We start from the raw sequence: 16,368 nt of genomic DNA on the forward strand, positions 1-16,368 counted from the left end.
CCCATTGACATGATGCTGATGGAAATGCAATGCGATGGGTGTAGTGTAGCTGAAGCATCAAGGTTAGGGTTGCAACATTTTCCAGTAATCCTGGTTGTAGGATTCCGGATTTTCTGCTTAATCCCTCCTGATTCAGAGTATACTCCAACCGGGATTTGGGGAAAACCAGGGAATTTATTGTACGAGTTAGGGTCATGGGCATGCTCTATCATAGCACTTAGGGTCAGAACACTGCCACTACCTCGCTCTCTAAACAAGGTGTATAGCACTTAGGAAACATGCAAATCATTTTTAACATTGATGTTAGAGGGTGTAAACAAAGCACTAAGCAGGAGACACAGTATCTGTTTTTTGAAGAATTTGACTTCATTCAAAAGTCAGACTGACACACAGGAGGCTGCTGAGAGGAGAACAGCTCATAATAATGGACGGAACAGAGCAAATGGAATGGTACCATGTATTTGATACCATTCCCCTATTTTACTCCGGCCATTACCACGAGCCCGTTCTCCACAACTAAGGGGCCACCAACCTCCTGTGGTGGTGATGACATCCTCTGCACTTCACTAGGTTAACACATTAGAGGTCTGTATTGCTCATTCCACAACCTCTATGTTCCAAAATCTATTGCATTGTAGAGAAAGTCTGCAAATAATTTCACACCACTACAAGCTATAGCGATCAGTGCTTACACAGGCAATAGTCACAAACTTTGGGAGTATTTGAGCTATTCAGTGGCAATCTTATTTTCACTACCATAGATATCTCCCATTTACATCAATGCATGACTAAGTGAAAATTAATTGAATTTAGGATTTTGGCCAGTTTTTTTTTTTATCCATTATGTAAATTGTGTATGTATTTATACGGTCAGTGCTCTACATAGCCCACATGTCTGTTCATGATGGTCACTATGTTTGTCTGACCATTTCAGATGAATACCTCCTATGTTGAAGGGCAGCTACGTACCTACTCCTTTCTCAAGGTTTCTTCAGAAGTATTTTATTTCCATGGCCTCTGATACTGTAGCTATGTCTGCACTGCTTTGAAATAAAGGAAATGTTCTTTGTTTTCTTTTTTCGTAGAGGAAAAAGCACATTCATTATATTTCCCAACATGAATAGCAGGCCTTCATTGCTTGCTCTCGTAACAATAAGCCTAAGTACGAGGGACGCAATGGAAATTAATTTTATCATGATGATATAAAAATCACTCAGCATTGTTTTATTTGGGATGGTTGAATCCCTGTAGTACAGCTCATTATTTTACATAATATTTACAATTCATGTGACTTTAAAACTTTTAACATTTCTTGACCCTTGCAAGGACCTTTCACAATTTATCTCAATGTGATAGACTCAGAATATAATTTTTCTTTCCCTGGTGTACAAAAGTCTTTCATTCCCCTTTACAGCAAGCTAAATACACTAGTTAAATTAGCTATAGTTTTATGAAGGTATGGCTCCAAATATTTATAGCCCAGGTGGAGTATTCACACAGTTATTTTATTTGACCTTTATTTAACCAGACAAGTCAGTTAAGAACAAACTCTTATTTACAATGACGGCCTACCCCGGCCAAACCCGGACGACGCTGGGCCAATTGTGCACCGCCCTATGGGACCCCCAATCACAGCCGGATGTGATGCAGCTTGGATTCAAACCAGGTGACGTCTCTTGCACTGAGATGCAGAATCTTAGACCACTGTGCCACTCAGGAGCCCCTGGATCACACATGATCCAGCATTCACTCTGTGAGGTTTGCGATTAATTACTAAAAGTTAAACAAAACACATATCATGAGTGAAACCTCCTCATTCCAAAGTGTAATGGTTTGGGATATAGCCCAGCTGCATATTTTAAAGTAATCTTTCAACTCTTTATCAGTGCAGACAAAGGTCTCATATTAGTCACCTGTCTACATTGCTCTATTTCAAACTATTGTCTGGATGCTGGAACTTATCAGACATTTTTGGTCACCACCCAGGTGTGTTTTATGCAGTAAATTAAAACATCTGACTGTATAGTAATATTTAGTTACTATATTTACATCAAAACACATTTAGAGAAGGTGAGAGACGTCATACAGTTACAAATGGTACTATGTTTACCATGGCAGGGAATCATCAATCTTCCTACATTAACAGGGGGACTGGTCATTGCCTTAGTGGACCTAACTTAGTAGATAATATAGTGTTCTCCCAGACTTCTGGTATACTTACTCAATATCATGCAAGAGAACTGTCTAAATACATGATTAAAGGGTGTTATGGTTTAGTACTTTGCTTAAATAAACATTTAACCAGCTTGGAATGTTAGCTCTGTTAGCTACATACTTAGCCATTTATTATTACATTTTGCGCTAGCTCATTTTGTGAATCTGCTTCCAAGGTACCGAGACTCAATTGATGAGAATAGTATACAGCTTGTACGTAAATGGCAGCTTGATATAAAATGGATACATTCTAAAATGAGAGGAGTCTGAATTGGAAGTTTGCCTGACTTGGAGGAGGGTTAATTCGAATGTTTAGTCTAGAAACCTGAAAAGTTATTTTAAGTACATTTTGGAGAGGTGAATATGTTCATACACTGTACCTCATCATGGGAAGATATTGTTGAACTAACTGACAAAGCTTTTCAAGGCAGTGAATAATGCAAAGCAACAAAATACATTAGTCATGTGATATGAAATGACAATGACAAGTCGACAAAACGTTTAGTCTAATGCCATAGTATTTTTGTCTCAGGACCACTAAACAGCACTCACACAGATTTGAGAAAAAATCCTTAGATTTGGGGGAAAGTGTTCAACTTTAGGAACAAGGGAAGACAGCAAAGAACTCCTTCCAGCCATGACACCAGATGGTACAGAGAGGAAAGGATCAACGTTCCCTGAGCTGCCTCTCTTCCCAGGGGAAGATATTACTTCCATAAATGGGTCAAGTTTTCCTCCTTTTTAAGGAAGGGTTATATGAGTAAAACGCAGTTCTTACAGTGGGGTTCAAAATTATTGACACCCTTGATAAAGATAAGCAATAATGACTGTATAAATAAATCATTCAAATACTGAGCTATATTGTATACAAAATAAATACATGGGGAAATTATGAGTTTATGCTAATACAATTGCTCAGAGAAATATTTTGTTAAACAAGTAATATTTTTTCAAGGATCATACCCCCAAGACATACTAATTTCTCACCATTACCAATAACAGGGGAGGTTAGTATGTCTTGGGGATATGATCTTTGACCCTTCTTTACTCGTTGTAACTTCTTTATTCACGATACATTCAGGATTATCAGTAATCATGGTAGCATCCACATTAATGTAGAAGTGTTTAGAAACATATCATACTCTTATTTACAATAAAAGTGACTCCAAAATGACAATACATTTTTAACCACTAATTTCTATTTGGCACAAAATTATCTGAAAAAACAAAACAGCAAATGCATCCAAGTAATTTTTAAGAATCTTTAGGGGTGTCAATAATTTTGACCCCTACCTTTTTATGAAAAAAAAACAAAAAACATTTATTGTTACACAAAATCTCTGTCACGTCCTGACCATAGTTTGCTTTGTATGTTTCTATGTTTTGTTTGGTCAGGGTGTGATCTGAGTGGGCATTCTATGTTGTATGTCTAGTTTGTCTATTTCTATGTGTTTGGTCTGATATGGTTCTCAATCAGAGGCAGGTGTTAGTCGTTGTCTCTGATTGGGAACCATATTTAGGTAGCCTGTTTTGGGTTGTGGGTGATTGTTCCTATTACTGTGTTCGTGTTAACTATATGGGACTGTTTCGTTTTCGTTCATTTGTCGTTTTATTGTTTTTGTTTGTTGTTTCAAGTATCCTTATTAAAATGGATGCTTACCACGCTGCATCTTGGTTCTCCACACTTTCTCCCGACGAAGAACGTTACAATCTCTTTCTCTGAGCAATTTTCTTAGTAGGCTTATAAAATAATACAATTTCAAAATGTTTTGGAGCATACAATATACCTCAGTATTTAAATTATTTATTTTATACAGTCATTATTGCTCATATTTATTAAGGGTGTCAATAATTTTGGACCCCACTGTATGTTGTTGGATTTAATGTTGTCCCATCAAGCACTACAACTAATTATTTATTTGTCATTATGGCATTGAGCTCCTTCTTATGGTTTTGTATTTTGTTTCTTTCTTGTTTTTCAGTGGTGAAATGCCATCCAACAGAATAACAGCAGTTTATTTGATTCCACTCACTGAACTTACTCTATCTTACTTTTTGGGCCTCCTGTGATTTATAACTTATCCTTGCTTAATTACGTGTATAAAATAAACATTAGATAACACACACAGTTTGGAGAATTTGTGTAGTTCTATGTTTGAGCCTTCAGTGGGTTACAGACTGGCTAACCTTTAGTTGATTGAATGTTCTCTTTCATGCTCACATCTTGTCTTTTTTGTGGGGGGGACTATTTTGGACATTACAAACACAGCACAGTTAATGGAGCCATTCCAGAGTCCCCATGCAATTGACAGACAGGTGTGTAAATTAGAGCATTGAATCGAATGCCAACAAAGTCTTCAAATTGAAATTCAACCAATGCAAGGTGGTTGGTCAGGCATTTAGGATTCCTTTTTTTTATGGTGACTGATGTAAGGTTAGTGTCTTGTCTACCTGTTCAGCTCTTTTGGAGTTTTTCAATGAGAAGCGCTCCACTTCAAAGAAACAAACTTTTGAAATGACTGAAATGTCCCCCTGGTGTCTAGATGTGCTGACTGTTGACAAGCCTTCAAATGAAATAACCTCCCTTTGTACTGCATCCTTTACCACTGGAGAAAATGTGTGCATCTTCTGATTTCCAGGTTCTCCACCTGGGTCAAACCAATCATATTAGAGATTAGTCCAGGTCACACAAACAGAACACTCATCTGCCTCTGTGGAGTGGAATCGATTGCAAAATATGGGGATACATTTCATCGACGCTATGAAATTGAGCAATGAAATGCATCCTCCTCTGTGAATAAATATGATGGCTTTTATATTTGAAAATATCAAATTTTATTCTCACATATGATCTGGCATATTGAGGGTTAACAGTGCCAGTTTGAAAAAGCATTGCCTTAAATGCTGAATGAGAAAATGAGAAATTGATTTTTCTTTTCATATTAGTGTGCATGAGTCATGCCACAATTAAATTGCAAAGTTAAAATGAAAATAGAAAATGGTTAATTGAAAAGCCAAATGGTAAACAGAAAATTGTAAATGCAATGTGCATTTACAATGCAATGTGCATTTACAAATGAAATTTAAAGTGTCTGTTTTCATTTTCCAACTACCCAATTAAGCATTTTCTCATTTTCAAAAGTGTATACAAATTGCTTCTTGGAGGCGTGAACCCAGAGAGCAACACACCCCTATGTAATAGTACATCCTAGCCATGGCGGGCTCTCTGTACATTGATTTTAGACTAGTGTAAACAGGTCTCCTGTGTACCAGAAAAGCATAGGCCTGTTAAACTGAAGCCTAGCAATTGACTCACGGAGCCAATGCAACTCTTCAGGTCTCAGACAAGGTAGGGCCTACTCATCATGCATGTGTGGTAACTGAACCACCTCAGTCAAGATTCACCATCTTTTGACCTCTTCCTCAGAGACCCAGCTGAGCCACGAAACAAATATGACTGACAGGGTTCAAACAAGGCTATTCTGCACATCAGAAGAGCACATTAGCCTGCTAAACCAAAGCCTATAGCCAATGCAACTCTTCAGGTATCAAGCAAGGTTACTCATCATGCAAACAAGTAACCAGGAAGAAGTGATTTGTGACCATGTGATGAGTAACTTTGCCTAATGTTGAGTAACTTTGCCAGGGACCAGACAAATTGCATTAGCTCCCCAAGCTAAATTGCCTAGGTTTTGGCTTGGCAGGCTAAAATGTTCTTCTGGTGTACAGCACACCAGGTTTGAAACATGTCAGTTACACTAGTCTAAAATCAATGCACATAGGATGCATTACTGCATGGTGGTGTCCTGTTGCTCTCTGGTTAAGGCCTCCAGGAAGCAATTTAAATTAACGTTTAAAATAAAAAGAGAAAATGCTAAATTGGGCAATTTGAAAATGAAAATAGCCATTTTCCATTTCACTTTGCAAATTCTTTTTACCATTTTCTGTTAACCATTTTCTGTTTTCCATTTCCCATTTTAATTTAGAATTTCCATGAACCATTTCCAATATTAAATTAGCCATTTTCAATTTTCTTTTTAACATTAGAATTTCATTGTCATGAATCATGCATACTGATATGAACATATAAATGCATTTATAATTTTACATTTCAATTGAGCATTTAAGCATTTTCGAAATGGCACGGATCACCCTCCATACTAACACGGTAATAGCGTAACATGTGCTCCAATAGGTCAATATAATTCACGGGTTTTTTGACTTGCGTAACAGCACAGAGCTGGCTTCAGTCATTTCAAAGTTCATAAGGAGAAAGCATTACTCCACGGACGCCAGTGCTGCTGTAGCCTACCAGCACACAATTGTTCCGTACGTGCAGATGGTACTCTGGTTCGATGGCTTCAAGGAAACGGAATTTCTGCATTTGAGCCTCAGTTCGGTGATTCGGGACTTAGTAAAGCTTTCAATGTAATATTTGACACCGCTGCTGCAGACCTGTGACTTCTTCCCAAAGACCAGACGAAGTGCCAAGTGATGCCAAAACATTGCGCGCGGACAACCAAGCAGTGCGTGTTTCTCTCTTTATCAAGTATTTGGATTTGGCAAATCAAAGCCTTTCAAGGTTCATTCCTTCAACTAACTTCATAGTTGGTTTTAATTATTTTTAACTTGGAATATTGGATTATTTTCTTCTTCATAAAAACCCTTTTAGTCACTTGAATGGGATTGTGACCTCTCGTCAATGAAGTCCGGCAGGCGACCAATGAATTAAATATGAGAAGTTTGATTGTTTTTACTCTGTCTTTATCAACGTGTCTGTCAGTGGTAAGTAATACAACAGTACTTTTACTGTATATTTCGTTTTGTTTAAGCCTATCCCCTGGTGCGGCAGGGTAGTCTAGTGGTTAGAGCGTTGGACTAGTAAACTAAAGGTTGAAAGTTTGAATCCCCGAGCTGACAAGGTACAAATCTGTCGTTCTGCCGCTGAACAGGCAGTTAACCCACTGTTCCTAGGCCGTCATTGAAAAAACGATTTTTTTTCTTAATATTAACTGCCTTGCCTAGTTAAATAAAGGTTAAAAAAATGCATGATTATAAAATGTGCACAAGGATGAAGAGAAGGGCTTTCTATTGCTTGAAAATATAAACTAACAAATGTGTGGCATTACGATGGATTTGGTAAGAAGAGGTTTTTGTCCATATAGGGTAGCCTAGGGTACAATGTTCTACTTGTTTACTCTCATTTATTACACCAATTTGCTCTCTGCAGTTTACAGAAGTTGAACTCTTGATTTAAGCATGCAGCATTTTTCACAGTCAAAGAGATATGGTATAAACACAGGCAGATGTAGGATCTTAATTTGAGCCAGTTTGCTACAGCAGGAAAATAATCCTGCAGCAACAGAACATTTTAATTATTATGTGGAGTCTAGTTAATAGACATTTTTATAGGGGTTGATATATTTTTCTTAAGAGAAAATCAAGTAAAAAATGTCAGTGGAAATTCCAAACGTCAGAAGCCTTTTTAAACCTCAAATAGACTACAACTTTTACAATTCCTGCACTGCAGAAAAGTTCTTCAACAAGGTGATCACATTAAGATCCTACAGCTGTAGCAGTAATGAATAGGCTTGTGCTATTCAAAGCATCAAGATCTCATTTTGCCATGAATCTGTCATTGGAGTGCTCTTTACAGGGCAAATGATAGTCTAGGGAATTTCATATTTCCGCTAAATAGCATCCTCATCATCCTCCCCTCACGGGATGCTCTGAATTTCCCCATTGCTGTGCTTATGTTGCCTGTGCCCCCAATGTGTGGCAGTGTAAATGGGACACAGGTGTGAATGGATGCCTGGTCCTATAGTGCATATAATAAGCTTATACCCATCAGAACAAGATATAACAACCGTTCGGTGTGAGCTATGATGCAGTGGATTCTGATGTAATGATTTGACTCGTGAGAGTGAAATACAGCTATTTTTAACCATATTCTGCAACAACGTAGAAAGTAGAACCCAAACAGATTCTATATGCAACTCTATGATAGAATGCCTTTCACACAGGATGTTGTTAACCTCTGAACAATTTGTTAAATAGGACAGTCTGACTCTACTGTCTGCATGGTCTTACAGACTTTTATAGGTATAGACTTCGATTTTTACATTGTTTGGAGGCACAAATAATATGGGTCACCTGAAACGCTCCAGACTATGTCTATCTCGGAGCTACCCAGGAAAGGGCTGAAAATAGCCCATATTAATATATGTAGCCTTAGAAATAAGGTTAAAGAAATCAATAACTTGGTAACATTAGATAACATTTATATATTAGCCATTTCTGAGACTTAGATAATTCGTTTGATGATACAGCAGTATCAATACAAGGATATAACATCTATAGAAGAGACAGGAATGCTTATTGGGGAGGTGTTGCTCTATATGTTCAGAGCCATATCCCTGTAATGCTTAGAAAGATCTCACGTCAAGTGTTATTGAAGTGCTGTGGTTGCAGGTTCACCTGCCTCATCTAAAGCCTATTATTTTGGGGTGTTGCTATAGGCCACCAAGTGCTAACAGTCAGTATCTAAGTAATGTGTGTGAAATGCTTGATAGTATATACGATGCAAACACAGATGTTTACTATCTTGGGGACCTGAATATCTGTCCGCTCAAGAGGAAGCGTTTCACAGTAACCAGTGCCTATAATCTGGTTCAGGTTATTAATCAACCTACCATGGTGTTTACAGACACTACAGGGACAAGATCATCCACATGTATTGATTACATTTTTACTAATACTGTAGAACTTTGTTCTAGAGCTGTATCCGTACCCATTGGTGCAGTGATCACAAAGGGGCTATATCCAGGAAACGGTAGCGGTGTGTGGGTAAAATCACTAAGGAAGCCAAGCCATTAAAAAAGCCATATGCAACCTATGTTGTGATAATTGCATTGTTTGCTCTACAACCATAAATTCATACGCCACCATGATATACAATAAGGCCATGACAACAAAAAGACAACAGTCATACAGTGGCCGAATAAATTCAACTACACGTTTGTTTGATCACAAAACCGGAAAGCCTCATCTGTCCGCTGAAGTCCACAAAGCAAATATTGCATTCAAACAGTTATATGGTCAAGCAAGTTAATGTTTTCGACAGTTTACTAAACAACTACTGATTTAGAACCAAGGAGTTACTGCAAGTCAGCACAAAGACAACAGGAGCGCTGCCTCCGCTATTCCAGCACCATTTCAACTTAATCATTTAAACATCAAATCAACAAGGCTATATATGTTTAGTTTAATACACTGAAAACAAACTTAAAGATACAACAAAACTATTTAGTCCAATCAATGTTGCTAAATATCATGCTTCTGATAGGCTAATTGACATCAATTGATTCAATTGGAGGTGTACCTGTGGATGTATTTCAAGGCCTACCTTCAAACTCAGTGCCTCTTTGCTTGACATCATGGGAAAATCAAAAGAAATCAGCCAAGACCTCAGAAAACCAATTGTAGACCTCCACAAGGCTGGTTCATCCTTGGGAGCAATTTCCAAATGCCTGAAGGTACCACGTTCATCTGTACAAACAATAGTACGCAAGTATAAACTCCATGAGACCACGCAGCCGTCATACCGCTCAGGGAGGAGACGCGTTCTGTCTCCTAGAGATGAATGTACTTTGGTGCAAAAAGTGCAAATCAATCCCAGAACAACAGCAAAGGACCCTGTGAAGATGCTGGAGGAAACGGGTACAAAAGTATCTACATCCACAGGTAAACTAGTCCTATATCGACATAACCTGAAAGTCCGCTCAGCAAGGAACTGCTCCAAAACAGTTTGCAACTGCACATGGGGGCAAAGACCGTATTTTTTGGAGAAATATCCTCTGGTCTGATGAAACAAAAATAGAACTGTTTGGTCATAATGACCATCATTATTGTTAGAGGAAAAAGGGGGACGCTTGCAAGCCGAAGAACACCATTCCAACCGTGAAGCACGGGGGTGGCAGCATCATGTTGTGGGGGTGCTTTGCTGCAGGAGGGACTGGTGCACTGACAAAATAGATGGCATCATGAAGATGGAAAATGATGTGGATATATTGAAGCAACATCTCAAGACATCAGTCAGGAAGTTAAAGCTTGGTCGCAAATGGGTCTTCCTGTCACGTTCCTGACCTATTTCTGTTAGTTTGTTGTATGTGTTAGTTGGTCAGGACGTGAGTTTGGGTGGGCATTCTATGTTTTCTGTTTCTATGTTGGTTTATGGGTTGCCTGGTATGGCTCTTAATTAGAGGCAGGTGTTTGGCGTTCCTCTAATTGAGAGTCATATTTAGGTAGGTTGTTTCACAGTGTTCGTTGTGGGTGGTTGTCTCCTGTGTCAGTGTTTGTCGCACCATACGGGACTGTTCGGTTTGTTTTGTACATCATCATTTTGTGTAGTCTATTTTTCCCTGTTCGTGCGTTCTTCGTGTTTATGTGAGTTCGTCTTCCAGGTCTGTCTACACCGTTTGTTGTTTTGTTAGTTTATAGTCGAGTTCGTGTTTTCGTGTTTTCTTTAAATAAATTATGTGTTCACAACCCGCTGCGCCTTGGTTCCATCACTACTCCTCCTTTTCGGTTGAAGAGGAGGAGGACCACCGTTACACTTCCAAATGGACAATGACCCCAAGCGTACTTCCAAAGTTGTAACAAAATGGCTTAAGGACAACAGAGTCAAGGTATTGGAATGGCCATCACAAAGCCCTGACCTCAATCCTGTAGAAAATTTGTGTGCAGAACTGAAAAAGCATGTGCGAGCAAGGAGTCCTACAAACCTGACTCGGTTACACCAGCTCTGTCAGGAGGAATGGGCCAAATCAAATCTCACCCAACTAATTGTGAGAAGCTTGTGGAAGGCTACCCAAAATGTTTGACCCAAGTTAAACAAAGGCAATGCTACCAAATATTAATTGAGTGTATGTAAACTTCTGATCCACTGGGAATGTGATGAAAGAAATAAAAGCTGAAATAAATCATTCTCTCTACTATTATTCTGACATTTCACATTCTTAAAATAAAGTGGTGATCCTAACGGACATAAAATGACATTTTTACTTGGATTAAATGTCAGGAATTGTGAAAAACTGAGTTTAAATGTATTTGGCTAAGGTGTATGTAAACTTCCGACTTCAACTGTATGTATGTCTGTGTGTGGGTGTGTTCGCCCTCAAGTAAAGCAAAAAATGTTGACTCACCCTACAGTATTTGTAGACTAGTTCAACGTCAATGCCATCCTCCTCTCTTCATGTTGGCAAAATGGTCTATGGCTCTGTCCAGTGGAGATTTTAGTATGTAAATCTTTGTGGGGCAAACTCAATTTTTTTTAGATGCATGCCAGCAAAGCCACTACACAACACAACATTTACAATACATTTGTTGGAGTATAATGGTGACAAACGGTGCCCAAAAACTGTTAGGGCCTACATAAAGCTGTCCCAACAGCAGAGTCCCAACAACCGTCGCAACACATGGCTATCAGCGTAGCCTTGTCTGGCAGTGAAACAGTTAATTCAGCCTCTAAAAAAAACATAGCTGATATGGCTGACTTGTTTAAACAAATGTGGTTCCTATTGACAATTGAGATGTACAAACTATGACATAACAGGACGTTCAGCGGATAAGAGGCAATCCGTATTTTCGATTAAGACATGAGCTAGGACAGACGTAGTCAATATAACTTTGTTCAGCACTTTTGAAATGCACAGTGATAGAATGGGCTGTTCTTCCAGTATTCTCCCTGTACACCAAGTCAGAACTGCAGGATAACTAAAGGGGGCATATAAGCTGACAATGAAAGCTCTTACAATATTTGATGATGACATTTCTCTAAAACAGGCTATAGGCTACATGTGTACCATTAAGTCAGAACAGTAGGCTAAATGATGAGGGGAAAAGGGACTGAATTATTAGGGTGAGGCACATGGGCTACTAACAGCATACTACACAACATACACTGAGCATTTCTTTCTAAGGTACATTATACATATCTCCCTGGCATATTACATGCATCAGCATACAATATATTTTTGGACTCACATTGTTTTGCAGTGCTCACTTCAACAGGAAGGTGACACAGTGGTAATTTGAGGGCAAACTTTGACATCAAAGTCTGTCATTCTCTGGATTTATTGTGCTTTCAAGACAACTGGGAACAACAACAAAAAAACAATGTCGAATTATGATGTTAGTAATCTTCAGGTCGGAGCTCTAGACTTGGAATTCTTTCAAAACTTATTTTCCCAGTCGGAGCTCGTTTTTTGTTGTCTTGAACTCACTAAAGTCTGAGATTTCCCAGTTCCGAGTTTCCAGTTGTGGCAGAAGTCATGCTGGATTGAAAGCGTGGCCAATGTTGAAAGTTTATCCTTTTTAAGCTTGGAAAAGAGACCCTTAAACCCAGACATGGACCACACATGCACTCCACTGAATAGCAGGCTTGTGATAGCTTTGCAATGCTTGCAGTTAGCCATTGATTCCTTCCAAACCCCTCATTGTTGAATTTGCGATTTCCAACTTGTTGTGTAATGTTTATGTCTAATGGCCGATGAGCAGAAAAAACTGAAATACATTATTGACATAATTTTTCAGACCCTTTCTATGAGATCCAAAATTGAGCTCAGGTGCATCCTGTTTCCATTGATCATCCTTTAGATGTTTCTACAACTTGATTGGAGTTCACCTGTGGTAAATTCAATTGATTGGACATAATTTGGAAATGCACACACTTGTCTATATAAGGTCCCACAGTTGACAGTGCATGTCAGAGCAAAAACAAAGCCATGAGGTTGAAGGAATTGTCCGTAGAGCTCCAAGACAGAATTGTGTCAAGGCACAGATCTGGGGAAGGGTACTCAAACATTTCTGCAGCATCGAAGGTCCCCAAGAACACAGTGGCCTCCATCATTCTTTAATGGAAGACATTTGGAACCACTAAGACTCTTTCTAGAGCTGGCCACCTGGCCAAACTGAGCAACCGGGGAGAAGGGCCTTGGTCAGGGAGGTGACCAAGAACCCAATGGTCACTCTGACAGAGCTCTAGAGTTCCTTTGTGGAGATGGGAGAACCATCTCTGCAGCACTCCACCAATCAGGCCTTTATGGTAGAGTGGCCAGATGGAAGCCACTCCTCAGTAAAAGGCACATGACAGCCCGCTTGGAGTTTGCCAAAAGGCAGCTAAAGACTCCCAGACCACGAGAAACACAATTCTCTGGTCTGATGAAACCAAGATTGAACTATTTGGCCTGAATGCCAAGTGTCACGTCTGGAGGAAACCTGGCACCATCCCTATGGTGGTGGCAGCATCATGCTCTGAGGATGTTTTTCAGTGGCATGGACTGGGAGACTAGTCAGGATCAAGGCAAAGATGAACAGAGCAAAGTACAGAGAGATCCTTAATGAAAACCTGCTCCATAGCACTCAGGACCTCAGACTGGGGTGAAGTTTTACCTTCCAACAGGACAATGACCCTAAGCACACAGCTAGGACAATGCAGGAGTGGCTTCGGGACAAGTCTCTGAATATCCTTGAGTGGCCCAGCCAGAGCCCAGACTTGAACCTGATCTATCTCTGGAGATACCTGAAAATAGCTTTGCAGCAACACTCCCCATCCAACCTGACAGTGCTTGAGAGGATCTGCAGAGAAAAATGGGTGAAACTCCCAAAATACAGGTGCGCCAAGCTTGTAGCGTCATACCCAAGGTATTATACCCGAGGCTGTAATCGCTACCAAAGGTGCTTCAACAAAGTACTGAGTAAAGGGTCTGAATACTTACGTGAATGTGATATTTTTTTATTTATACTAAAAATCCGTTTTTGCTTTGTCATTGTGGGGTATTGTGTGTAGATTGAGAGATTTAAAAAAAAATGTGTTTAGAATAAAGCTGTAACGTAACAAAATGTGGAAAAGTCAAAGGGTCTGAATACTTTCCGAAGGCACTGTATTTAACGTGATTTGATGTCTTTTTATCTGTGGCCAATGACTTTGAGGCTTCTTGGATGGGCACTTCTAATGTAACTCCATGGCAGCACCCAAGGGGTTTGAATTTTTGAGCTCTCCCCATAGATTTGGCGGTGACGTAATGTCCTCATGAGTGACAGACCACTGAGCCAATCATGGCGAAACTAGAGAACATTACCAAACCATACACTCAATATTTTCCTCTGGCTGCCCCACTCCCACGGAAAGCACTGAGCTAGGCTGAAACGCCAGCATTTTGGAGTTGCCTTACTCAAGAAAATACCATGTTTGCATGCAGCTTTTTTAACTCAATTATTTTCTTTTTTTCATTGTTTGCAAACTGATATGTGACACGTATTAATGCGAAAATAACATGCAAAACATGCTAAACAGGTGGGCTCTACCCCACCTGCCCTGAATGGCGGGTCGCCACTGGCTCTGTCAAACAGTACACTTTTAGTTTTTGTTGTCATAGCTAAAATGCTTGCTAGCCTGACTTCCTTGCATGGGCAACAATGAACCAGCTATGTTAGATAGCTAGCTAGTTTATGTGAGCCAACCAGGCTACATCTAGGCTACGCATTGAACTTCAATCATCTCAGGCCAGTGGCACAACATATTTAGTTAAAGGTAGATCAGAATCGGCATTGGCCTGTACAGAGAATTAAGTCAAAAACACAAGTTAAAATCCCAATCTCCATCCATGGCTTAGGAAAGGGACGATTTGGCAGGCTAGCTACTGTAGGACATCAACACAAGCAGACCAGAAACTTTTTTCTGAAAATGACGTTTTGCAAAGGAAGTCATTTGATTGGTCTGAAGCCAAATCCAAACTGGCCTCCCTTGTGCTGGTGCAGCAAAACACCCCCCAACTCACAGTTGAGTTCAGCTAATTATTTTATAAAATGTTTTTTCAAGGGGAGCCAAATGCTTGCTGGCATCAATCAATCAAATGCTACGGCTGCAAAAAGTTATATCAGATAACTCTATCAGATACATGGGTTCCCATACTGAGACAGACGGGCGCTGTTTCCCTTGCTCAGATGATTTCAGCCACTTGCGAATTGACGGAATATTATGAAAACAGAGAGATACTAAGAGAAATTAATTATAATTGTATTTATTTATTGGTGTCACGTTCCTGACCTGTTTTCTTTTGACTTGTATTTATAGTTAGTTGGTCAGGGCGTGAGTTGGGTGGGTTTGTCTATGTGTGATTTTCTATGTTGGGATTTTGTGTTCGGCCTGGTATGATTCTCAATCAGAGGCAGCTGTCAATCGTTGTCCCTGATTGAGAATCATACTAAGGCAGCCGGGGTTTCACGTGTGTTTTGTGTGTGTTTGTTTCCGTGTTTGTATTCGTGCCACACGGGACTGTTGTCGGTTGTATTCATTTTGTTATTTTGTTTCATGTTAGTGTTCAGTTTCGATTTAATAAATTATCATGAGCACTACCCACTCTGCGTGTTGGTCCGATCCATGCTCCTCCTCGTCTGAAGAGGAGAACGACTATGACGACCGTTACAATTGGTGAAATATTTGGGGAAGCCTGGCTTCCCTTGGCATCCATGAATACACACCACTGCCCGGAAATCAAAAGTTACAAAAGCTGTGCCTAAAATAGTGTATAAGAGATCATACAGAATATTTTGCTGCGACTCTTATGTGGATGATGTTAAAAATATTTGTTGGTCTGATGTGATTAATAAGGAGCATCCAGAAGCTTTACTTGATGAATTTATTAAATTGCTTCTTCCAATTATTGATAAACATGCACCTGTTAAGAAACGGACTGTTAGAACAGTTACGGCTCCATGGATTGATGAGGAATTGAAAAACTATATGGTTGAAAGAGTTGGGGCAAAGGAATCTGGCTGCACATCTGACTGGCTGACTTAATGCAAGTTGAGAAATTATGTGACTAAACTCAACAAAAAGAAGAAGAAACGGTATTATGTATTAAGCCAAGATCAATGATATAATGAATGATGGAAAAAACTTTGGAGTACTTTAAATTTATATTATGGGCAGAAAGACGAATTCAACTCAATCTTTAATCGAATCAGATGGCTTATTCATCACAAAACCATTTGATGTTGCCAATTATTTTAATGATTACTTCATTGGCAAAGTGGGCAAAATTAGGCAGGAAATGCCAACAATGAACAGTGAGCCATCATATTTATGCATAA

General features: G+C 39.4%; 1 protein-coding gene across 3 annotated transcripts in view; it reads left to right on the forward strand.

The window, feature by feature from the left end:
* Positions 1-16,368, forward strand: part of LOC129823984 (vasoactive intestinal polypeptide receptor 2-like) — a 53,167-nt gene that overhangs the window by 7,784 nt on the left and 29,015 nt on the right. For 2 of the 3 annotated variants that reach the window (XM_055883200.1, XM_055883199.1), the window contains exon 1: positions 6,461-6,999. The exons of the other annotated variant lie outside the window; for it this stretch is intronic. Coding sequence is in view for 1 of the 2 variants with exons in the window: in XM_055883199.1 (XP_055739174.1) it covers positions 6,949-6,999 (51 nt within the window). In the remaining variant the exon portion in view is untranslated. Of the gene's footprint in view, positions 1-6,460; positions 7,000-16,368 lie in introns of those variants that run through there. 3 annotated transcript variants of the gene reach the window in all.

Source organism: Salvelinus fontinalis, chromosome 26 (assembly GCF_029448725.1).
Source record: "Salvelinus fontinalis isolate EN_2023a chromosome 26, ASM2944872v1, whole genome shotgun sequence".
Taxonomy (NCBI): Eukaryota; Metazoa; Chordata; class Actinopteri; order Salmoniformes; family Salmonidae; genus Salvelinus; species Salvelinus fontinalis.